At 39.6% G+C, this 26,669-nt stretch overlaps 1 protein-coding gene across 2 annotated transcripts in view; it reads right to left on the bottom strand.

Annotated features, from left to right (window-relative positions):
- Positions 1-26,669, bottom strand: part of MYO5A (myosin VA) — a 226,662-nt gene that overhangs the window by 108,709 nt on the left and 91,284 nt on the right. For both annotated transcript variants that reach the window (XM_030814075.1, XM_030814074.1), the window contains exons 2-5: positions 19,687-19,797; positions 14,900-15,071; positions 12,546-12,690; positions 2,870-3,026 (exon numbers count right to left, since the gene is read on the bottom strand). In XM_030814075.1, coding sequence (XP_030669935.1) covers positions 2,870-3,026; positions 12,546-12,690; positions 14,900-15,071; positions 19,687-19,797 — 585 coding nt within the window. The remainder of the gene's footprint in view (positions 1-2,869; positions 3,027-12,545; positions 12,691-14,899; positions 15,072-19,686; positions 19,798-26,669) is intronic.

Genomic DNA, 26,669 nt, shown 5'->3' with positions numbered 1-26,669 from the left:
GCAAGACCCTGTCTCTTAAAAAAAAAAAAAAAAAAGTTTCAGTGTATTATTCCCATCTTATGATGAAAATTTCCAGGAAAAAATGAAAACATCATGAAATGGAGCAAATAGAATAATTATCTGCACATCATTCACATTTTGCAAAAGAAGCCTATGTTGAGAATGAGGAGCTTCCTTTTTAAAGAATAATGTGCATATCTCTTTAGACCCTGGATTGTAATGTTAACCATGTAGGATGCTCATTATCCTATGAGGAGTTTCAGCAGATCATTGGAGACGCAGATATGCCTTTCCTGACATCCCAGCAAAGGGCTCGATATAGGGACATAGTATTGAAGCGATTTAAAGCTACAAGTTTTTCAGACTACATACTCAATATTTTACCTATGTTTTCTTCCAGTAACTGATCTTCAGCTCCATATTACATTTCCATCTTTCAAATTGAGATGCCCTTTTCTGTAGTTATTGAAAATTAGTTCAACTCTTTACCAAATTTTTCTTAATCCAAATTCTTATAGATGAACAATTTCAAATTATTTAGACAGACTAAATAATAGAGAAGGAAGCAGGTGAGCACAGCTGATCCCTTCATCTTTTATGTTCATCCCAGCAAGCAGGGCATATTCTTTATAATCGCATATTGTAAGTATTATCTTTGACTGCCGTGGTTTGGATATAACATGTCCCCACCAAAATTCATGTTGAAATTTGATCCCCAATGTGAAGGTGCTGGGAGTTGGGGTCTAGTGGGAGGTGTTTTGGTCATGGGGGCAAATCTATAGTGAAAGCCTTGGTAAAGTTCTCCTGTAGTGAGTTCTCCCTCTGTGAGACTGGATTAGTTCTCTCGGGACCGGATTCATTTCCACTGGAGTGGGTTGTTATGAAGTCAGGAGGCCCTCAGGTTTCCCCTGTTTGTGTGTGCCCACTTGCCCTGTGACATTCTCTGCCATGTTATGCAGCATGCTGGCCCTCACCAGAAGCCTAGCAGATGCCAGAGCCATGCTTACTGTACAGCCCACAGAACCATGAGCTAAATAAATCTCTTTCTTTATAAATTACCCAGCCTCAGGTACTCTGAGGCTATAGTTATAGCAACACTAAATGGACTAAGACAGTGGCTATTCCAAATTTTTAATATCATTCCTACTAATACAATTCAAATCTGTGTTGTAGAAAAACCAATAAAGCTGGGTTTTTTTGAAAGAGGTCATAAAATAGTTCACTCAACTCATGAAAAATTCTAGAAGGTTCATTCTAGACTTAAGTTATCCTCAAAGACAACTTCAAATCCTAGTATTACATGGTCCAGGCCCAGAAGAAATGGGATTACCTAATGCCATCACATTCAAGACTTTGGGATATTCTAATGCTAGGGATTAAAATGGCTGGAACTGTTGTCAAATACCAAGAATTTGTCATGACCAAAACCAGTCAAAACAACAACAGCAAGAAAAGAAGTCCTGTTGTTTTCTGACCCCAAACCAAAAACCGGCTCCACGGATTCTATTTCCCCAATATTAACACTAGTGACATCCAGCAGTGTATCTGTAGCTTACATGCTTTCAAAATCTTAATATTTGCTTGAAATTTTCACTACTCTCTTTCAGTGCAAACATCTGTTTCTTCCTGTTCATCCTATTTCAGAAAGCATTCCCAGTATTTTTTTCCATAGCACATCCAGCCCATGAAGCCTCTGAACTTCTCCATCATATCTTGGTTTTTGATCCCAAAAAGTAGAAGTCCTGCTGCTCTAGAGAGTAGCCCTACAGATAAGAGGTCACGGCATTCTGTTCTGAAGTGTCACACGCAGCACCGCAAACCAAGCACAATTACCTCTAGATAGATTATCGCAAAAACCACTTGTACCACAGGTGCACCAGGCCGATTTTAACTCCATCTGTGTTTGGGTGACAAATAAGGCTTGACAAAGGAAAAAGACAGGAATAAAAAAATGCCGATTTGAATTTTTAACAAGGAAGGTTTGCTTCTGCATGTCCAAATTAATTTCTCTCCATTTAACAAAAGTAATTTTTCTCCATTTAATAAGTCTTCATATAAAACTATAACTTTCCAAAAATCATATTAATAGACAAATAATTATCTACAAATCCTAAAATACTCAAATTCTCACACAATTAGTTCCATTTTCATTGGCATAGGCATTTCTACTTTGTATATGGGGTATTCGAGTTTTGAAAGCACATTCTTTCACAGTTCTTCCCCTGTCAAAACCTTACAGTTACTGAATGTCTTTTACGAACCTATAGCTGTGTCATGTGCTTGACAGAACAACAACAACAACAAAAAGCTTATAGAGATCATAGTTTAAGTTTATAGTTCAAATCTGGAAAAAAAATTAAAACTTTAGCTATATTAAAATTTAAGCCAACTTAGGTTGGACTAAGTACAGAAAATGAAATATGGGCAAAGGAATAATGAAATTCATTCATACTTGAGCATAACAAATCTTATGCTTTAGAAGGAGCATTAACAAGAACTCAGGACTTGGGGGAAATGAGTAACTTGTACTTCTAGTACAAGGAAAGGAACAATAGACATGAGTCAGTTAATGAGGAGAAGGAAACTTAATTGCTGTCTGGTATTTAGGGGCAACAATTTCGCTGGTAGGTCAAAAATTCAGGATTATAGACTAAAACAGATTCTGCTATAGCTGGGCTTTACTTAAAATGTCTACCTTACCAAATTTTTATTTTTCCTAGATTTTTTATAAACATGTAGAAAAGTATTTTCTTAATTTTAGTGGCTGGGAGATCCCGGGCTTTCTGAGACATGCTGTATCAATCAATTTTTTGAGCATGTTTCTTATCAAGAGAATATAGGAAGAAAGCCAAAGACTCTGCTGTCTTACCTCCATGATGGGGTTGGAGGCCAAGACCTTTTCCTCCACATTGGCCTCACTGGCAGAACCACTCACAGTTGCAAAGTATCGCATGGCATACTTAGCTGAAACTGTTTTTCCTGCCCCAGACTCTCCACTTACGATGATGGACTGATTTCGTTCATCTCTGTAAAATAAAAATTTTAAAAAAAGTAACTGCCATTGCTGCCTGTAGCAGGATTGATAAGGGAACCTATGGTCTCTATGGAAGTAGGGGGCCAATTAATGGATTTTTTGGTCGTTACTGGTGCTGATAACGCCAAGGTCTCAGGTTCAATCCCCATACTGGCCACCGGAAATGTTGCAGGATTTTTTTTTTTTTTAAGGAAGCAGAGAGACCGATGGGGTTGAGGAGGATATTTATTATTTAGGTGCACCAGCCCAGTCAGATTAACATCCAAAGGACTGAGCCCTGGACAAAGTGTTAAGTTACCTTTTAACCATTTCATGGGGCGCAGGGGAGATCTGTGCAGGGGAAAGCATATTACAGAAGTGAGAAACAAAGACAGTTATTCAATTAATTGAGACATGCATTACATAATTTCTTTTCAAGAAAAAACATGTTTTATGACTTGGGTTTATCTGTCTAGTGACTTTGCAGCTGCACAGCTAGAGAAACAGGGTCTTCACAATGCCTGGGAAAGGAAGAGAGATAAGGCTCACCAGCCAAAGAAAAACAGGCAGTTAATTTTTAAAGGACTCTAACTCTTTCTCTTTCTCAGGGGGAATTGAGTTTTCTTACATACAACTGAGTTTCTGCTTACACATTCTTTAATTTCTTTTAATTCCTGTTCCACTCACTGCCCACTTGGGAATGTGATTAACATTATTTCTTCTGTGTTCTTTGTGATAAGGCACAGTGAGTTTTTACTGGTTCATACATGCAGCAATGTGGAAAGGAACATAAGAATGATATTTCCTAAAAATAATACCTACTTATAAATTAAAAAATAACACAGAGGAAGAAGATATCAAGCATTAAATTAGAGAGCATCACAACTACTAAGGATGAATCTGCAATAGAGGGCCTCTGAATTCTTATGTGTACAAATCTCAAACATATTATTTTACTCCTAAAGAATTACTTCAATATCTTACAGTACTGTTGTCAACCACTTCAGGAGATACTCTTTGAAGCCACAGCAAAGAAATTTAAATTTATACTATTTAATTAAAGTTACAAAACCATTTAAAATATTTTAAATTATCTACCAGCTAACAATCCTCAAAATGGCGTCTCCTACAAACTCTAGCTCCTACTAAAGTATCCTCATCACTAGAGAAGAAATAGTCCATTTGCTGGCTTGGCTTTATTCAACTATACATTAAATAAGTCATGATCTGTATCCTCATGTGGTTGATGGATGTTGTGGTTTGAATGTTCTCTCCAAAATTCATGTTGAAATTTAATTGCCAACATGATGATACTGGGAGGTGGGGCCTTTAAGAGCTGATTAGGTCATGCGGCTCCTGCCCTCAGGAATGGATTAATGGCATGAATGTAGGAGTGAGCTAGTTATCATGGGAGTGGGCTCCTGATAAAAGGATGAGTTTAAGCTGATTTCCTCTCTGCCTCACATGCTCATGTGCCCTCCTACTACTGAATGACCTTTGCTAGATGCCAGCACTGTGCTCTTGGACTTTTCAGCCTCCAGAACAGTGAGTCAAATAAACTTCTGCTCTTTATAAATCACCCAGTCTGTGGTATTGTTATAGCAGCAGAAACTGGACTAAGACAGTCATCTAATAGGAAAGACAGGCCAATAATTCAAGACTGTAATACATGTGATGGGGCAGCAAGAGGAAGAAGAGGTTATCAGGGAAGGTTCCCTAGAGATGACAGCTGAACAAGGTCTACAAAAATGAGTAAGAGAAAGCAAGCAAGGACTACAGAAGTCGGGAAGGGTACATTCCAGGCAAAGGGGATAGCATAAATGAAGGCTCAGAATCAGAAGTTTGGAAAGAGCAGATCACTCAATTTAGCTGGAAAATGGAGTAATGACAGATTTATGATTTCTGCTTTCGCCAGTCCTTTCAAGGACCTCCACAATAATCCTAAATAGGCTGGGTACTGGGTGCTTTGGAGTGGAGGTGAGCTCTTCTGACCTGTTTCCAGAAGGTCTAATGTGAACTAAAAGCCCTCACTTAAAAATACTGCTTCATTTCATTCATTTAACAAACACATAATAAGTAGCCACAATGTGCTAATCACTTTGCGGAAATAAAAGACTCTAGGGTCATAGTTAATTGAGAGAGACTAGAAAGGACACAGTTAAAATGCAGTTGGAAGTAACTGCTTTAAAAAAGGTCAATCTAAGATACTATGAAAGTAGAAATGAAGGGTATGGAACCAGTAGGAGATGTGAGGAGGAGATGTCAGGAAAGCCTTTCCAGAGAAGGTAATACCAGAATTGAGAGGGTAATACCAGAATTGACTCATACGATCATTAGGAGAAAACCAGGTTCTGTGGGAATAAGGAAATGGAGTTAAATTATGTAGAAGCACTTGAAACCCCAGGAAACAATTATTGAAGGATGAGCAAGAGAGAGATAGAGAAAGAGAGAAAGAAAAGAGAGAGAGGCAGGGTGGGGGAGGGTGTCTGTTAGACTTTATTTTCCTTATGGTCATCAGTGACCTTATATCTATTTGGTCTGTCAGGTCTTCCCTTATAGTTTTCATTTTGTATGAAATGTATTATTTTATAGATTTTCCTTTTGAATTTTACCCTTTAAAATATGTAATCTCTCCAGTTTATCATGGTCATACCAAACACTATTCATATCTTCCAAGATCATCAACTTGTCCTCTGTAAACTTAATAAACATACTTTCAATTATACTTACATCATCAACAAGGAAATTAAGTAATGCTTGCCTCAGACCTGAGTAATGTATAACACGATTTAATATCTCCATCTATGTTGATGTTAACTCTCTGATAACCATCCATTGAGTGTTGTCATGTACCTTGATGAAGTGTACACGCACCTGCACCTAGGTCTAAATTTTTAGCTTACAAACAAACATGGCCATGTGAAACAAAATCTAGAGCTTTACTTTTTTGCAGGCAACCAGTCTAATTGTTTCTCCCTTTATCTGATCCCTTGCTAAAAAGAGAAAATATCAAGTTAGTGTAATAAAATGCTTTCTTTCAAAACTGTGTTTTTACCGTGGTGTCTTAAAGATGTGGCTTCATCTAGACTTTAATCTCTCTCTTGTTAGAGAGATGCTAAGTTTTTCTACATCATCACTCATCGGAATCAAGCTGCTCTGCTCTCTGTGTCTCTCTGATTTCTACTTTTAATTAGTCTCAAGAAGAAAATGCTTAAACCCTAAAGTTAATACTAGACAATGAGTTTACAATTATAATATTAATTTTATTTTTGAAGCATAAATATTTACTATAAAAATGGTTGCTGGCACTGTTGAATGCTGTGCTTTAGAGAGGCAGACAGACTCCTCAGGAAATGAAAACAAGTGTTCCCTAGAGATACTTGCTGAGGTCACTCAGTTCCTGGTGAGAAGCCTGTCACATGGCTATCAGATCCTCTCAAATCAACCTGAGTTTTCTGTTCCATCAGTACAGAGCCTATACATTATATAAAGATGCTAGAGCAGAAATAGCCAATTATATTTGTGTATAACTTTTACATACTCTAGTTCTCTAATATGTACTGTATTTTATTCCTGCTGCAACCTTCTGGGGTAGATAATATTCAGTAAGTCCCAAACTAGTAGTTTAATGTTATGGTTTGAATGTGTTCCCCAAAGTTCATATGTTGCAAACTGAATCCTCAATGTAACAGCGTTGAGAGGTGAGACTTCAAAATGTGACTAGGCCAGGCATGGTGGCTTACGCCTGTAATCCCAGCACTTTGGGAAGGTGAGGCAGGAGGATCACTTGAGCCTAGGAATTTGGGACCAGCCTGTGCGACATAGTGAGATTCCATCTCTACAAAAAAGAAAAAATTAGCTGGGCATCATTGCACATGCCTGTAGTCCTAACTACTTGGGAGGCTGAGGTGGGAGGATCACTTGAGCCTGGAAGGTTGAGGCTGCAGTGAACCATGACTGTGCCACTACACCCTTGCCTGGGTGACACAGTGAGACCCTGTATTAAAAAAAAAAAAAAAAAAGGTGACTAGGTCGTGAGGGCTCTGCCCTCATGGATGGATTTATGCAGTCATAATGGAAGTGGGTTAGTTATTGCAGTAATGGCATCCTGATGAAAGAATGAGCTTGGCCCCCTTCCTGTCTCTGTCTTACATGTTCTCTTACCCTTCCACCTTCCACCATAAGATGACGTAGCAAGAAGGCCCTCAACTAGATGTAGCCTATCAACCTTGCTCTTTCCTGCATCCAGAACAATGAGCCAAATAAATTTCTGTTTATTATAAATTACCCAGTCTGGTATTCTGATATACCAGTATAAAACAGATTAAGATACTCATATAATGGAGACTTCTAAAGGGAAATCATTTACTGTGAGCTGGGGTCGTCTGAAAGTAAAACCTGAGTGGGATAATGAAGTATAAATATAAATCAGACAGATAAAAAAGCATGGAGCAAGATATTCTAGGCTAAATGAAAGATGTAGAAATAGAACTATGCCATCTTAATGTGAGGGAACAGACCTGTTAGAATAGGGCCAGGTAGTTGAAAGTAAGAAAACTAAATGACGAAGAAGAAAGGCTTCAGTCTCAAAGCTGGATTCAAATCTCAGCTCTTAAGATACCATTTATTAGCATATGGCCTGGACAAGCTACTTTCCTCACCTGTAAAGCAGTGGTGATCTGCTCCAGGGATATAATGAGGATTACATGCCTGGAACCATGTTTGGTACACAGTAGACCTCAAAATATGGTAGATATTTATTAATTTAAGTTAACCCACCTTTATATAACATATATAAAATTATCCTTATGAGGGACCATGTATTACTTAAAGCCTATTTGCACAAATAGGATACTTAGCATCACAGGGCAGCTGAGTTTCAGCTGAAACAGAAGACATTTTGTCATCTGTAATAGTTTGCACTTAGCCAGTGAACCCCTGGACAGTGGCACACCCTGAGACCACATAACCAAATGACGGAAGGGGCCACCCTAAAGAAGGGCCTGGTAATAAGTTAATTCAGAAATAATAAAACCAGATGAAAGGCTCAAGTCAATGAAAAGAGAAATGTAGACATAAGGCCCCATAATGATGACGACTATGATGATAAGAACAGCTTATATTTGAATAGAACTTAGTATTTTTCGAAGTGTTTTTGCGTGTATCACCTAATATAATTTTCACCTCCAAAGTAAGCAGGAGAGACATTATATTTTACTCTTTGAAGGAAATAGTAACACCAAGAGGTTAAATGGCTTGTCCAAGCCTGATGACTGGCATAGAGTAGAGCTGGGTTGTTACATCCCACATCTCTTGATTTCCAGGGGAAAGTCTACACAATGCTGCTTCTGCTTTGTTACACAGCTCCCTACCATGGTCTCCCCTCAATTAAAATGTTTATGCATTAGTTCCCATCAAACATAAAGATAACAAATGCATACCACAGAAACCTGTAATTGTAAAGCTAGATCATCAGTGACACTGTTCCATTTCATAGATGACAAAATGGAGACTCAGGGAGACCAGGAGATTTGAGTTTATATGGTTAGTTATTGGTAGATATGTGACTAGTACAGATGTCTTTTTCACTAGACCAAAGTTAATTGCATATAACTAACTTTTTTCAAGCAAATTTAAATAAATGAAACTTAGTCAATAAAACTGATTTACTCTATCACTCACAATGGAGAGAAAAATATAGCAAATTAAAGCCATCAACACTACCTGGTTTTAAGGAAACAACACAAAACAAAACAAAAACCCTAGTTACAGCAAGAAAAAAGACTGGCAAGAATGTCAAACAAGAATAAAAGAAAAAAATAGGCATGGCAGTCCACCAAGTGCTTCTCTATGGTAAGTCAACAAGGACAATTAAAATTAAAAGGCTATTCTAGGAAGGTATTTTATGAGGGCATTGTACTCTCTAAGGAGCATGTTTAAAAAGAAGCCATGAGTCAAGGATCCTGCTCAAGGATCCTGGTTATTGCTGATGTCACCGGACATAGATCTGCTTGGAAAGAATTCCTAGTATGAGTTTTGCTTTTAGGATAGATGTCAAAAACATCTTTTCAACCTTAAAGATCTAAATTAGAACTCTGCTCCTTTCCTCCTACTCCCCACCCCACAACACACACAACCTGCTCTTCCTGCCATCTTCTACATCTCAGTAAACAGCAACTCCAACCTTCTAGGTGCTCAGTCCAAATCCTCACTGCCATCCTTAACTCCTCTTTTTCTCAAATACCCCATATAAGCAAGCCTTTGCCGGTTCTGTCTTAAAAATATACCCAGAATCCATCTACTTTTTACCACCTCCACTAATTAAATGATCATCTTTTGCATGGATCGAGGCAATAACCTCCGAACTAGTCTCCCGGCTTCTACCCTTGCTCCAGCACAGGATGTTCTTTTAATTTTTTTGTAACTTTACTTTTTTATTGTTTTTGTAGATAGGGTCTTGCTCTGTCACCCAGGCAGGAATGCAGTGGCACCATCTTGGCTCACTGCAGCCTTCAACTCCTGGGCTCAAGCGATCCTCCCACCTCTGACTCCTGAGTAGCTGGGACTAAAGGCACAGGCCACCATGCCTGGCTAGTTTTTGTATTTTGTTTGTAAAGGCAGCGTCTCACTATGTTGCGCAGGCTGGAGTGTAGTAGCACAATCATAGATCACTGTAACCTTGAACTCCGAGGCTTAAGTAATCGGCCTACAGATGTGTGCCACCATGCCCAGCTAATAGTTTTATTGTTAATCATGCCTGACTTCGTGGGGTAGGAATTCCTGTCTATTTAATTTGTATCCCCCATGCCCAGAACAGTGCCTGGTGTTTGGATGGTGTTCAATAAATCTCTATTACACGAATGATGAATTGTACCTTCCCTGAAGACATGAGGGATCCCTAGAAATGGTGATAATGTGAAACACCAGGATTTGCATCTGGAAAGATGACATCTTTGTTTGACAAGAAAACAATGGTAAGGCCGGCTGGGCGTGGTGGCTCGCGCCTGTAATCCCAGCACTTTGGGAGGCCGAGGTGGGCGGATCACGAGGTCAGGAGATCGAGACCATCCTGGCTAACACAGTAAAATCCCATCTCCACTAAAAATACAAAAAATTAGCTGGGGATGGCGGCGGGCGCCTGTAGTCCCAGCTACTCGGGAGGCTGAGGCAGGAGAATGGCGTGAACCTGGGAGGCGGAGGTTGCAGGGAGCTGAGATTGCGCCACTGCACTCCAGCCCGGGAGACAGAGCGAGACTCCATCTTAAAAAAAGAAAAAAAAAGAAAAGTAAACAGCGGCAAGAAATGATCCTGCAGCAGTTATTCCCGACTGTAAGCCTAAATGGATACGCTCTATTTAACTGCTGTGGCAGATGTTATGGGTAGAGATTTATTTATACAAATGGTAAATATAATACCATAACTGATTAAGGCATATTTTAAAACTGTCTGAAAAAGAACACCAAGCCAAAGGAAAACAGACAAAACAACCCTTCAGTTAAGAAATTACCTTGAGTGACTGAGTCACAACAGATAATAATGAGAAGATAAAATTACAGGAAACCAAGGTAAATCTAAAGGTAAAAAGCCATAAATATTCAAATAAACCTAATACTGTCTGTGAATGACCAGTAACAAAGATGGTAAGAGTTATGCTTTTGTATTTAAGAATACTATTTTCCAAAGAGTCATATAATTCTCTGAGCACTATACAATTTTCAGAGATTATTTTTAGAGTCTAGCCATCCATGTGATTTTTTCTCTGCCCAGTAGTTCTCAGGTTGTACTAAGTGGTGTCGAAACTGTACTGCAATGCTCTGATACTATACAAATCAACTACTGGTAGATTTTTCCAACTTAAGGGAAAAAATCATACCAATAAATGGAATTTTCTCAATTTTAAGCTTAAAAAATAACTTTTCTTAAGCTTTGAACACTAATTACTATTTTATAGCAGAAGCTGGCATAATATGACATGTTTTGTAGTGCTAACCTATGTTTAGTCATTTTATATTTAATACATTAATATTTCATAATGTCAGACTAATTGAATTTGAAAACTGGTCTTCCTAGTTATGTGACCTTAGAAAAGTTACACAACTTCTCTGTGCTTCATTTTTCTCATTTGTAAAATGAAAATAATACCAAACTCAGAAAGTTGCTATGAGAATAAAATTAGTTAATAAATGGAAAGCAATTAAATAATGCCCTTCACAGAGCACATAATGTTAGCTGCTATTAGAAGTATCCATATTAATATTATTTTATTATTAAAAGGGCATAATGATTTCTAGGGTTTTGTCCCTGAAATAATTCTAAAATTCTGTCACATGCTGGACCAATCATGTATACTCTCCCTGGCTGGAGAGGAGAAAATAAAAATCTCTGCAGTATTAGTTTTCTTTCCACCTTATAAATTACTCATGGGTTTCCCATATTATATTTATAATGTGTTCTGCTTTGTAGGCTGGAGAAATGAATTAAACTTAAACTATTCTTCTACACATTCACAGTTTTATATTTTATTATATTATTAAGAGCATAATCTAGTTTTGAAAGTAACATTTTTCTCCCATTTTCCACCCTCAAAATGTTAGGGTTCCATGGTTAATATAAGAGACATTTTGCAGATGCTGTTCAGGATAACTGATGCCCTATCATATAATACTAACATTAAAATTCACACTTTGAGTTGGGCATGGTAGTGCATGCCTGCAGTACCAACTACTCAGGAGGCTGAAGAAGGATCACTTGAGCCCAGGAGTTCAAGCCCAGCCTGGGCAACATAGCAAGACCCCATCTTGAAAGAAAAAAATCTCACACTTTCCTTTAGATTTAATTCCCTAGGATTCAGAAAGATTTTTTTTATAGCTCCTAGGCCTTTTAGTTCTGGTCTATTACTCATTAGCTGACTGACATTGGGTAGGTCATTTAATACCACCACACTAATCCTTTCGTCTATAAAACATAACATCTGCATCTGTCTTTTCCTAGTCACAGGACCATGATGAAATTTCAAAGGCAGTTTTTAAAAACTCTATGTCCCTTTATAAATGTGAGGGGCTTTTTGTTTGTTTGTTTTTGAGACAGAGTCCTGCTCTGCGGCCCAGGCTGGAGTGCAGTGGCACAATCTCGGCTCACTGCAACCTCTGCCTCCCAGGTTCAAGCAATTCTCCTCCCTCAGCCTCCCAAGTAGCTGGGATTACAGGTGCGTGCCTCCACACTCGGCTAATTTTTGCATTTTTAGTAGAGGCGGGGTTTCGCCATGTTGGCCAGACTAGTCTCCAACTCCTGACCTCCGGTAATCCGCCCACCTTGGCCTCCCAAAGTGCTGGGAATACAGACATGAGCCACCGCGCCTGGCCCACTTTATTATTTAATAATAATCCAAGTCACCTGAGACAAACTTGTCAAGGCTGCTTATTTAGTAATTATTTACAAGGTTGCCATTCACTTTAAAATATATGTGACTTAGCAAGAAGAAATTATCATATCTAATAACTGCCATAAAATAACAATGAAAGCTTCTACCAACCTGGCCATTTGCTTGTAAGCTTCTTCAGCTACTGCAAAGATATGTGGATCCATATCACCCATGTTCTGACCACTGTATGCATTAATAATATCTTCTCCATAAATAGGCAGCTGTTCATAGGGATTTATAGCTACTAAGACTATACCTGGGAATAGGGTGGGGGACAAGAAAGAAAAAGAAGTCAATGATACCCTAATGGGCATATCAGACTAGTAAAGTGAGACTCACAGTTAACACAATCCTTCATTTCAATTTAGTTAATATTAAACCAATAAATTGTTCAAGGATCAAAATGTATCATAGCCTTTGCCTCTGAACCCATTATACATAGTTCTGCCTAAAACACCATTTAAAAACTGGACTAGGTGACTTAAAATAATGTGGCAATGTTATAAGAACTTTAAATATCTTCATATATTTAATACAAAAATTCCACTTTACTTCTACAATTTATCCAAATGAAATAATCAGAAATTCATGCAAAGTTTTTTTTTTTTTTCACAAAGATGTTTATCATAATGTTATCTGTAACAGTGAAAATGGAAACAAAATATATAGGGCAAGGAGACTAGTTGAATGCATTCTGTTACATCCATATGATAGACTACTAAGCCACTACCACAAATCATGTTTGTTTGTTTAATTTGAGACAGGGTCTCACCCTGTCACCCAAGCTGGAGTGCAGTGTTACTATCTTGGCTCACTACAGCCTAGACCTCCCAGGCTTACGAAATCCTCCCACTTCAGCCTCCCAGGTAGCTGGGACTATGGACACGCAACACCATGCCTGGCTAATTTTTGTATTTTTTTGTAGAGACAGGATTTTGCCATGTTGCCCAGGCTTGAACTCCTGGGCTCAAGTGATCTGCCCACCTCAGCCTCCCAAGGTGCTGGGATTACAGGGTAAGCCACAGTACCTGGTCCAAATCATGTTTTTGAAGGATATTAAATGTCATAGGAAAACATAATACAAAACTATATATAGACTGATTCCAATTTTATATCAATTTATACCTCTCATGCATATAAAGAGAAAGGATGTAAATCAATATTAATACTGGCTATTTTTCAGTGGTGAGTTACATATAATTGTTTTTCCTTTTTTATACTTTTCTGTATTTCCTAAGAATTTTTCAGTAGGTGTATATTAACTTAATGAAGTCGTCCATTCAATAAATGTTTATTCAGCACCAACTATGTGTAAAGTCTTTTCTAAATGCTGAATTTACAACAGTAAACAAACAAACAAAAAAGACTAATCTTTACCCTCATGGAACTTAAACTCTAGTGGGAAATTCAGACAATTAACAAGGTAAGTAAGAAAATATATATATATACATAATCACAGATTAAATTGTAGAAAGGAAAAGAAGGCAAAAAATAATGCAGGGAAGAAAGACAGTAAGGAGGGGTTTCTGACTTGATAGGGTGGCCAGAAAAGACTTCACTGAGAAGGTAACACATGTGTAAGGAAAAAAAAATGGAAGAAAAATAACAATTGAGAAAAAGAAATAGTTACCAGAAAGGAAAAGTTAGTATCAATGACATAAAGGATGTCAATTATTTTAAGAAGAAAAGGTGGCTGTTCCTGCCTAAAACGAGAGAGTAATGAAGAAATCATGAGCACTGAGCTGGGTATACCACACGAATGAATGGAAATCCAGATTTGAGCTTCAGAGGACAGAGTGATTAGTGAAAGAACGATAAGACATCAGTGGAGAAAAAATAGCCAGAGGAAAGGGAGAAAATAAAAGATAAGAACAAACTGGGAAAGAGAGAAAAAAAGAAGGAAAGCTGGAGAAGGGGGAAAGGAACACAAACACACACACATGCAGAGGCTTTATTTCTTGGAGTGATAAAAAGCACCGTGAACTGGGTGGCTGGCAGCTAACACTGCAATGAGCAGGGGCCCAGGCAAGCAGGAGTGAGCAAGACGAATCACCACGAGTCAAGTTAGTTCTGCATGGCTGAGTAATTGACCACAAGATCACACTAAATCTCTTGAACCTGCTCCAAAGATAAGTCCTTGGACATCTACTCTTCATGTAGTAGTTTTTGGAAGAGAAGAAAATAACTGGTGAATTTGGCACTAAATCTGACATATGACTTCTGTAAGGGGAAAAAAATTCCAAAAGATGGGCACAGTCTTTTTATTTTTAGCAAAATTATGTAAGCTCACAAATGAGTTTATTCAGCATAAATGCAACTTGGTAAATCTTTCTGATAACACTCAAGTGTTTTTGTCTCTTAGAGAAAATCCAACCACAGCCTGCTTTCCCCATGTACAATATTTCCAGGCTATGTCCATTAGAGGAAAGAGTCCACAGTCTATTCGGAAAGCAAAGCATACTTACCACAGTATGTATAAATAAGTTTGGAATCAATAAAGCGGACTCTGAGATTATGGAGCACAGCAGGCTCATGAAGATAGCTGAGGGCTGTGAGGTCATTTTCACCAACAAGTATGTCAGGATTTCGTAAGTGAGGCAGCTCCTTGGTCTTTGGATCTAGGTGGTATTCCAAATCCTGAAAATGCACAAGGCACAGCATCTGGATGAATTATGACGAAGACTGTGAAAGAGGCCCATGCATTTTGCTCACTTCCTATTCCTGATTTGCTTCTCAGCTATTAAATGCATTATTTTCCTAGCACCTTCCAATATCACAGAAACCGGTGGAGATGGAAACAATATGAAGTGCGTTTTCATTAGACATACCAACTTGTATTAACAATTTTTGCTAATATACTTTGAAAGCCATAGCCTAGAACTTTTTCACCCACGTACTGAATCAGAAGTTTTAAACTTTTAAATATGTTTATCTCCTCCATCCCCCTTTACCTATAAAAAAGTGGCGGACAATATAAAAGAGTGGTCGAGAGCTTGGTTCTAGGATCAGATTGACCAGGATTCAAATCCTGATACTAATACTTACTTTTTATGTGGTCTTGAGTTATGGTATTTCACCCAAATCCCTCATTTGTAAAATGGGCTAACAGGGTTGTGGTAAAAAGTAAATGAGGCAAGTCTGGCATGTGGTAAGTACTTGGGAATCCTTAAACCACGAGATACCCAAGAATCCCCTGAAATTATGTGCAACACTCTGTGTGTATGTGCACGTATGTGTACTTTTTTTGAGGCAAGACAATTCATAGTTTTCATGAGATTTTTGTTTTGTTTTGCTTTTTGTTTTTTCTGTGCATATGCTTATTCATTTATCAGATTTAGGCCAGCACAGTGGCTCACACCTGTAATCCCAGTACTTTGGGAAGCTAAGGCGGGTGGATTACCTGAGGTCAGGAGTTCAAGACCAGCCTGGACAACGTGGCAAGACTCCGTCTTTATTAAAAATACAAAAATTGGCCAGGCATGGTGGCTCATGCCTGTAATCCCAACACTTTGGGAGGCCGAGGTGGTTGGATCACCTGAGGTCAGGAGTTTGAGACCAGCCTGGCCAACACGGTGAAACCCCATCTCTACTAAAAACTCAAAAATTATCCAGGCGTGGTGGTGGGTACCTGTAATTCCAAATACTCGGGAGGCTGAGGCAGGAGAATCACTTGAACCCTGGAGGCAGAGGTTGCAGTGAGCCAAGATAACGCTACTGAACTCCAGCCTGGGCTACAGAGTGAGACTCCATCTCAAAAAAAAACAAAAGCAAAAACAAAACAAAACAAATGACATTTTAATGGGGTTCCTGGTCCCAAAAGTTAACAAGTACTATTCAGTTCATTTTTAATAGAGATGGGGTCTCACTATATTGCCCAGGCTGATCTCGAACTCCTTGGCTCAAGGGATCCTCCTGCACTGGCCTCCCAAATGCTGGGATTACAGGTGTGAGTGACCATTACTAGCCACTATTCACTTTAAAGTCACGGGAATATGGCTTTATGGCACAGCCAACCATGAATATTGTCACTTAACTATATAAAGGGGCAAATAACATAGGACAAGTGAATAGGAATAAAAATTCAATTTAGTTGTAGGGAGGAACAAGATTTTGTAAAAAGCCAGTTTTGGTAATACTGAAAATACATACAGAGGTCAAATATTCAAATCATATTTGAATGAATTATGCTAAAGGAGAGAAAAATTAACAATTTACCCCTCAGCATTTCTTGCTGCCTGCTTATCAGAGAATATCACCCTTGCCTGGGGCTGACTGGTCCTTGCATTGGCCCTGTAAATACACAATTGTCTGTTCTGGTGTTAGCCAGGAGACTCCAGAATGGCAGAAGGGCAACCGAGAGCTCTTTTCTCAGTCTTCATTACAGGGTGGGGTTGTTTGTGGCGAGTGTGGGGAGGAGCTGAAATTGAAATATTAGAGAAGACACTAATTTGAAAGGTAAAGGAGACCTGTGACATCTTCACAGAAATTTCTTTCTTGGAGTTAGGCTTTAAACGGACATAACCTGCTCCTCTGGAATCACTGGACATCATTAAATAAATATACTCTTCTACTATTACAAAAGCCATGCTTTCTCTATTTTATTCTAGGACCCTAAGTAGTTCCTAAAAAGAGAATGATTCTTGAATAGTTCATGAATTTTATAATGTCTATTCTTCTTGTTTGACCCCTGTCCCTAGTCTTGCTTTTATTAAAGGTATGTATCATTCTATTTCTAGATTTTTAAAAAATACTAAGGATTAATAAAATTAAACATAGACACTGTACTCTGGTTGGCAAATCTGCTTCTCATAGGGATATGGATTAGCAATTCTGAAATAACTTTATGTCTATCATGAATAAGTAATATATTATAGATAATGAAAACCAAAAAGAGAAGTTATAGTACACATAATCAAAGGAAGAATAATAGAATTAATCTGGTGGCATTGGACTGGAGGAAAAAGGATCTCTATTAACTCACGGGTTTTATTTTTTTAAAAAAAGGTCAAGGCTGGGTGCAGTGGCTCACGCCTGTAATCCCAGCACTTTGGGAGGCCGAGGTGGGTGGATCACTTGAGGTCAGGAGTTCGAGATCCGCCTGGCCAACATGGTAAAACCCTGTCTCTACTAAAAACACAAAAATTAGCCAGGCATGGTGGCATGCGCCTGTAATCCCAGCTACTCAGGAAGCTGAGGCACAAGAATCGTTTGAACCCAGGAGGTGGAGGTTGCAGTGAGCAGAGATTGCACCACCACACTCCAGCCTGGGTGATTGGGTGACAGAGCAAAATTCCGTCTCCAAAAAAAAAAAAAAACAGTCTAGTGCAGTAGCTGATGCCTTTAATCCCAGCACTTTGGGAGGACGAGGTAGAAGGACTTCTTGAGCCCAGCAGTTCAAGACTAGCCTGGGCAACATAGCAAGACAACCATCTCTAAAAACACATTATATATATATAATACATATATACAAACACATACATACGTATGTAAACATAGACATTAAGTATAGATGGTTGAGTATACATTAGTGTAGTATGCATACATATTAGTATCTATCTATCCATCCATGTATATATTTTTCTAGCTCTCTATGCTAAGAGGGCTGAGAAGTGGTGTCATCTCAATAGCAATGAGCACACCTAGTGCCCAGATCTTGGCTGTCAAATACTATCCTCCAATATAAGGTAACAGGGCTAGGAAAGGGGAAATTCAGAGTAAGTATCTTGGGGTACCAGGAGAAGTGCTATACCTAAAAAAAAAAAAAAAAAAAAAAAGCCAGGCACAGTGGCTCATGCCTATAATCCCAGCACTTTAGGAGGCTGAGGTGGGAGGACTGCTTGAGCCCAGGAGTTCAAGACTAGCCTGAGCAACATATTGAGACTCCATCTCTACTAAAAAAAATTAAAAAATTAGCCAGGCATGGTGGCTCATGCCTGTGGTTCCAGCCACTAGGGAGGCTGAGCCTGGGAGGCATGATCAAGCCACTGCACTCTGGCCTGGGTGACAGAGTGAGACCCTGCCTCAAAAAAAAAAATAAAAAAGGATAGGGACCTGTCAAAAAAGGCAAAGGACCCAATCTAAGAGAGATCTCAATGACCAAAGCTGGAACAATTTAATTGATAAAATAAATAAAGATAGTAATGAAGAATAAAAGAAATACCCATAAGCCCATAATAAATAAATGATTAAAGTAATAAATAAATGGGAGAGGAGAAACAATACTTCCTTCCCTATAGAAGAATTCTAGTTAATAAGTATAGAAGGAAGGAAGGAAATGGAGAATCACTACTAGAACACAACGATACTTGCTGCAGGCAAGACACAGTAATGACAGTAATGAACACTGGGCAAATATTAGCAGGAAAAGTTTAAGGAGAAGCAGGATCTATGAGTGGCCTCAAAGCATCTGCCCCAACACAATGACATTCATTAATTACAAAGGGAAAACAGTAACTTTACTGTGGATAACATGGCAGACATCACCTTAAGCAACTGGTCAAGGCCAGCAATCTGCAAAAATCCAATATAGTCAAATAGTACAAGCACTCATCTTAGAGTCATCTGTGTTCAAATCTCACTTCAAATTCCAAAAGCCACTTCCTGGCTGTGTGACCTTGAGCAAATCTACTTAATGACTCTGAAGTTTGGCTTTCTTATTTGGAAAATAGTGATTATATCACTTGCCAACCCGTAGGGTTGGTGTGAAATTTAACATGAGAAAATCCACTTCAAAGTGCCGAACATTTTGCTTAACAGATCAGATGACCAATAAATGTTAAATAAGTTAATTCCCTAGTTTGGTATTAAAAGCCCTCCTAATTGGCCTAATTCTTCCCCACCTTTGTCCCAACTAGTATCTTCCCCTCAGTTTTGCTCTCCACGCTGCCACCAATGAGTCTCCTCTAAGACCTGGCACCATGCCTCTATTTAAAAACACTACAAGCACTCCCCATAGCACACCAGTTAAATGCAAGAGTTTTAGGATTAGATGTGAATCTAAACCTGATAATCATAATAAATTCACAGGCCAAAATAGAAGCTTTTTAAAGTATCTGCTATTTTCACTAATCTATGCCATTAAAAACGCTATCAGGATAGAAAACTGAGTTTGCCATTTTTACCAATTTAGTAAGTAATAATTCTAGGTAAGTTCAAAATTTAACTTCCATTGGGAGTTTACTTCACAGTAAACTTACACTTTTGAACTCCCTTCACTTTATGCCAATGACAACAAATGAAAGTGAGATCTCACCTTTCCTTCCTCGAGGTGAAGCAGGAGGACTTTATCTCCTGGCTTATAATCTTTGAGCAGCTCTGCTGACTTCCAGACTTCCTCTGGATCAGGTATCCAAACCCTGGCAAACTAGAAGACAAAAAGAAAAAAATTTAAACTAGCAAATCAATTATTTTACAATAATATATAAACATATGATAACTATTTATAATTAAACAATTTATGAAAAAAGAAATCTTGGCCAACATGAAATTCACTTTTTTTTTTTTTTTTTTGAGACAGAGTTAAGCTCTTGTTGCCCAGGCTGGAGTGCAGTGGCCCAATCTCAGCTCACAGCAACCTCTGCCTCCTGGGTTCAAGCAATTCTCCTGCCTTAACGTCCTGAGTAGCTGGAATTACAGGCGCCTGCCACCATGCTCAGCTAAATTTTTTATTTTTAATAAAGACGGAGTTTCACCATATTGGCCAAGCTAGTCTCCAAACTCCTGACCTCAGGTGATCCACCCGCCTCAGCCTCCCAAAGTGCTGGGATTACAGGTGTGAGCCACCAGGTCCAGCTGAAATTTACTTTTTAAATTAGTAAACAAAAAATATTTTAGCCCTCATAGCACCACCATTCCCAAATTATATAAAAAGTGTGTTCTGAAAAAACAGTTATGATCAAAGCTTGACTTTGCTTTACACAGTAAATGCCACCTGAAAGTATAATTTTAGGTTAAAATGTACACATAAGATCTATTTTTGAAGCTACGGTGTTGTGGTTCTGCCAGTTTCAACAGCACAGCCATCTTTTTATGGCTGGGTTTACAATTTGGATTTTTTTTTTTTTTTTTTTTTTTTTTTTGAGACAGTCTCACTCTGTTGCCCAGGCTGGAGTGCAGTGGCACGATCTCGGCTCACTGCCACCTCTGCCTCCCGGGTTCAAGTGATTCTCCTGCCTCAGCCTCACGAGTAGCTGGGACTACAGGCATGCGCCACTGTGCCCAGCTAATTTTTGTATTTTTATAGAGACGGGGTTTCACCACGTTGGCCAGGCTGGTCTCGAACTGACCTCGTGACCCACCCGCCTCAGCCTCCCAAAGTGCTGGGATTACAGGCATGAGCCACCGCGCCCGGCCCACAGTTTGGATTTTTTTATTGTGGTTTGCATCCTGTGCTCCGCAAAGCCTTAGTGATTTCTCAGACATCCTTCAGGAGCCATCACAGTAGGGAGAAGAGGAGAATAAAAATAACAAATTTTTAAAAACTGAAGAAACACTGTTGTTCAGCATTTTGCCTTCATTATTTTATACAGATGAGTGGGAAATGGTAAAAATGGCACAGCCAGTCACTAATAAGCTTAGCTCCTGTAGCCTCAACATCATGAAAAAGGCATGGTAATCATCAGGGATTCCTAAAGCAGCAAATATTTTGCCTCAACTAGACACTCTCTGGACATAAGCCAGAAGATTATGTGGTCAATTTTGAAGAAAAAGAACAAAATATACTAATATGCATAAATCTTTCAAATACCACATTGGAGAAGTGTTTTATGTGCTTGGACTCTCTGGGAAGAAATTTCCCTTTAAAACACGCATACACTAAACCTAAATGCCCATTTTCATGAACAAATCACATATGAAAACAGGAATCCTAGATTCAGCCAGCAAAGGAAAGACATGACACAATCAAGCATGGCTGGCATAGGCCAGACTGAACCCAGTCTCTGGCCTGTATCTGTATCCTTATTTCATGTAAATTCACCTCTAGATTTCATTTTTAACAATGATCAGGGTACTAATTTACTTGGAGCTTTGAGAAGGAGCATTTGGATTTGAGTATGTTAAATATGGGGCAACTTCCAAAAGAACTGTGATAATGTAACGACTATTCTAAGTACTGGGCACAAAGTTCTATAAGCTTGTAACAAGGTCATTCCCAAGTACAAGAGAAATTTGTATGACCCAGTGATGAACTTACAGATAGGAGAAAGCGAAAAGAAAGTGGGTGAACGAAAGTACAGGTAGATCTGAGATTCAAGATAATTTAAATTAAGAAAAACATTTCAGCATGCCATGCCACTGTCCTGGATATTATGTTAACCTCTTTTTTTTTTTTTTTTTTTTCTTCTTTTTTTTTTTTGAGATGGAGTCTGACTATGTCACCCAGGCTGGAGTGCAGTGGCGCAATCTCGGCTCACTGCAAGCTCCGCCTCCTGGGTTCACGCCATTCTCCTGCCTCAGCCTCCCGAGTAGCTGGGACTACAGGCACGTGCCACCATGCCCGGCTAATTTTTTTATATTTTTAGTAGAGACAGGGTTTCACCGTGTTAGCCAGGATGGTTTCTATCTCCTGACCTCATGATCCGCCCGCCTTGGCCTCTCAAGGTGCTGGGATTACAGGCATGAGCCACCATGCCCAGCCTATGTTAACCTCTTTACCGACAAATATTTTCAAGCCTTCCTATTGGGAAGCTGCTGTGGTATATTGCCATAGTTTCCAAACTACCAGATTTCATGGCTGGTAAAATTTTTTTTTTAAAGTTTGGGGACTGATATAAGGTTATTAACTAATTTTTAGTCTTGACAAGTAAGATTATAAAACCATTAATCACTGGCAGCACTTACAGACAAGTAGAGGCTAAGGCCCTCACACTCAGCAGAGGCAACATAAATACCAATTTACTATCTAATATCACCATCATTTTATAAAATAAAGGAACAAGAAAACAGTAGGACAAATAACCATCACAGTTTTTTTGTTTTCTGTTTTTCTGACACAGGGTTTTGCTCTTGTTGCCCAGGTTGGAGTGCAATGGCATGATCTCGGCTCACTGCAGCCTCCGCTTCTGGGGTTCAAGCGATTCTCCTGCCTCAGCCTCCCAAGTAGCTGAGATTACAGGTGCCCGCCACCACACCCAGCTACTTTTTTGTTGTTGTTGTATTTTTAGTAGAGACAGGGTTTCGCCATGTTGGCCAGGCTGGTCTCAAACTCCTAGCCTCAGAGAGTGAGCCTCCCACCTTGGCCTCCCAAAGTGCTGGGATTACAGGCGTGAGCCACCACGCCTGGCCTGGCCATCACAGTTAACATACAAATCCCTTACCGTGGTCTACAAGGGCCTTCATGATCTGTCCTTTCCTTCCCCTGCCAACCTCTAAGCTGGAGCCATGCAGATCTTATTTTAGTTCTTCAGGAACACAGTTTTGTTTGCTCCTGTCTCTAGACCCTGGCTCTTGTTAAGCCCTCCATAATGTACTTCTCCCAGATCTGCTTATGTCTGCCTCCTTCTCACTCATATGATAGCTCAAATGTAAACCTCTTCAGAGAGGCCTTCCCAGATCTTTCTAGTGGAAATCAATCCAAACTACTATTACCATTCTCTATTTTACATTCTTCAGCACTCTTATTCACTATCTGAAATCACTTGCTGTTACGTTCTTGTTTGTTTACTTATTTACTGTCTCTCTTCCTTCATTAGAACATAAGTTCTGTGTCTGTGTTGTTCAACACTGCAGGCAGTACTTAGAACAGTACCTGACACAGAGCCGGTGCTTAGTAAGAACCTATCGAAAGAAGATCAAAATAAAAGGTATCTCTTTAAATTGAATATAAGTAGCACAATTAAAAGCTCACTCAATTGCTTTAATTTTCTCTTATTATTACCAACACATACAAACTTTTAATCTAAACAGTTTGCAGAGGAAAGAGTATGGAACTAGACTATGGGTTCTAGTCCCAGGGCTACCAGATGGGCCTTGGCCTTTATTTCAGGCAACAATAAAATGAGGATGACAACAATAGTCTTCTAGTTTATTGCAAAGGCTTACACACATAGAGACTTCATGAAAAGCATAAACCAATATATACATACAGGGTGGGGTTGTTACTGTTTTTCCCATAGGAAGTGATTTCTAATGTCATATATCAAACATGTTACTGAAATTTGTTTTACAACTTTTTTCCCAGGTACACAGTCCATAAACTGAGTAATATCTGTACACATCACTAAAGCCTTACTCATGCAATAAATATTTCTATGTACTAACTGCTCCCACTCTGAAGCTTACTTTACAAAGACAGCATTTTTGTAGCTTTCTCTGGAAGGCATTACTGGTTCCAGAAAAGACATACAAATATAAAGAGATTAAGAGTCGGGCCAGGCACGGTGGCTCATGCCTGTAATCTCAGCTCTTTGGGAGGCTGAGGCAGGTGGATCACTTGAGCTCAGGAGTTGGAGACCAGCCTGACCAACATGGTGAAACCCCGCTTCTACTAAAAATACAAAAATTAGCCAGGCATGGTGGTTCGTGCCTGTAATCCCAGCTACTCAGGAGGCTGAGGTGGGAGGATTACTTGAGCCCAGGAGGTGGAGGTTGCAGTGAGCTAACATCACGTCACTGCACTCCAGCCTGGGCAACAGAGCAAGACTCCACCTCAAAAAAAAAAAAAAAAAAAGAGAGACAGAGAGATTCAGAATCACGAAATGACCTATTACCTTGACTGATGAAAACACAAAAAAGGAAAATGTGTCCAAGTGAGTTTGTAAAAGCATGACGGACCAGTGCCTAAACATGAGGAGACTTTAAATCTAGAAAGTGCCTTCATGCTCTGTGTTAGTAGGGAGCTCCAGCTCAGATTTCCACAAGTATTTTGAAAGAAGTAGATACTTTGCCAAAGACTAGATTTCCAAGGGCTAGATGTTAACAACACTTACAGATAAGCAGTGGGAGGATAAGGCCCTCACATTCACCAAAAGCAAGATATTTAAACACTGATCACCACCCTGATAACCAATTTCCTCTATCTTAGCTTTACCTCTGGGGAAAGCATCCAAGGAGAAATAGGTCAGAAACCATTCTATTATTATCATTGCCTTTCTGTGGTTCTTTTCCACCTTAACCAATGAGATCAGTGACTCTGCAGAAACAACTATGCCAGAAGGGGGTCAGTTTGAGGATATATACCTTAGATGCTCAAACAGGGAAATCTCAACCTGACATGCCACTTCCTACTGCTTTCATCACTTCCAACCCTGCCTCCCACTCTTCCCCCAGGCCGCAACGCAAATACACATGGCAGGAATAGAACTAAACTTGTCCAGTCACATCCGGTGAGAAGACTGGGGGAAGGCAGGCAAAAAGACAAGGCCACTGGAACGCATGAGAAACCTAGAAATGGGACACAGTGTGAGTCGGGCAGGAATCAGAAACAAGGATAGCCACTGCCCACTTAGTCTGCAGAAGGCCCTCCTGGTGAAAAAGAAGCAGTTAGAAAACGATAACCCTGGCCAAAGTGAATCAAACTGGACACAGCCCCAGCAAGGCAAGGGAAGGCCCCTGTTGGGAGACAGGACTAGCTGGATTTCCTAGGCCGACTAAGAATCCCTAAGCCTAGCTGGGAAGGTGACCAAGTCCACCTTTAAACATGGGGCTTGCAACTTAGCTCACACCTGAGCTATCAGAGAGCTCACTAAAATGCTAATTAGGCAAAAACAGGAGGTAAAGAAATAGTTAATCATCTATCACCTAAGAGCACAGCAGGAGGGACAATGATCCGGATATAAACCCAGGCATTCCAGCCGGCAACGGCTACCCTCTTTGGGTCCCCTCCCTTTGTATGCGAGCTCTGTCTTCACTCTATTAAATCTTGCAACTGCACTTTCTTTTGGTCCGTGTTTGTTACGGCTCGAGCTGAGCTTTCGCTCGCCGTCCACCACTGCTGTTTGCCACCGTCGCAGACCTGTGGCTGACTTCCACCCCTCCAGATCCAGCAGGGTGTCTGCTGTACTCCTGATCCAGCTAGGCGCCCATTGCTGCTCCCAATAGGGCTAAAGGCTTGCCATTGTTCCTGCATGGCTAAGTGCCCGGGTTCGTCCTAATCGAGCTGAACACTAGTCAGTCACTGGGTTCCACGGTTCTCTTCCATGACCCACGGCTTCTAATAGAGCTATAACACTCACCGCATGGCCCAAGATTCCATTCCTTGCAATCCATGAGGCCAAGAACCCCAGGTCAGAGAACATGAGGCTTGCCACCATCTTGGAAGCGGCCCGCCGCCATTTTGGAAGAGGCCCGCCACCATCTTGGGAGCTCTGGGAGCAAGGACGACCCGGTAACACTGTCTTGTAGCTGGATTCTGTCATGATTAGCTAACAAAGGGTTAGCCTCTCTTTCAGTGATCCCCGTTTCTTCTTCTCCACTCACACTACTCTAGATCTAGCCCCTCATTATCTTGTGAGAGTCTCTCAAACATCTCACTTATGCTACCTGAAACCTTATTTTAGTTATTTATGAATCTACCTACCTTCCATCCAGACTATATACTCTTTCAAAGCCATCTTTGAATCCCCTTTGAGGTCAGCCAAATTCCTGGCCCATAGTTTGTGGGCAGCATATGTATGTTGATTTTATTTAAGACTGAGATAAGGCAAGGCAAGGAAAAGAGATGAGAAAAATTGGCAACATTCCACAGGCTTAGCTCAGGATTTTCCGTGAAGCCATACCAGAGTTTGAGGCACCAAGCAGGGTTGAGATGGGGCATGAATCAGAGGCTTAAAGAAGAGAGATTCATGAAGTAGTAGGTAAAGAAAAAGTAAATAATGATGTAGAAACTGGTAGGAGAAGGAAAAAGAAGAGCCTGAGATTTGAGGTATTGTGATTAAAGAAAAAAACCTAGAGAGGGAGAAATGAGAAAATAAACCTAAACTACATAAAACGTAAACACACATCAAAGATTTGTGACAATTCAAATGAACCACTTGATAAAAAATCAGAATGAGAATAAAATGAAGATGGACTAAATTTTATAATAGCTAAAATCTGAGAAAATAATGCTAGCACAGATTTAACCTGCATAATAGCTTGCAAGGAAAATAAAAGACATCTGTCCTTCCACAATACAATTTAATGAGGCCTGCCTGGCAGCAATGAGGTAATTTTGACAGAGTCTAAAAGAAGAGTACTAGAAAGGCAGGTTCAAGGGACATGCTGGCACTGGAACATGCCAGAGAGGGGCACCAAACA

The sequence above is a fragment of the Nomascus leucogenys genome, chromosome 6 (genome assembly GCF_006542625.1).
Source record: "Nomascus leucogenys isolate Asia chromosome 6, Asia_NLE_v1, whole genome shotgun sequence".
In the NCBI taxonomy this organism is placed as follows: Eukaryota; Metazoa; Chordata; class Mammalia; order Primates; family Hylobatidae; genus Nomascus; species Nomascus leucogenys.
Note: the sequence above shows the minus strand (reverse complement) of the source record. Positions and strands in the feature narration are given on the sequence as shown.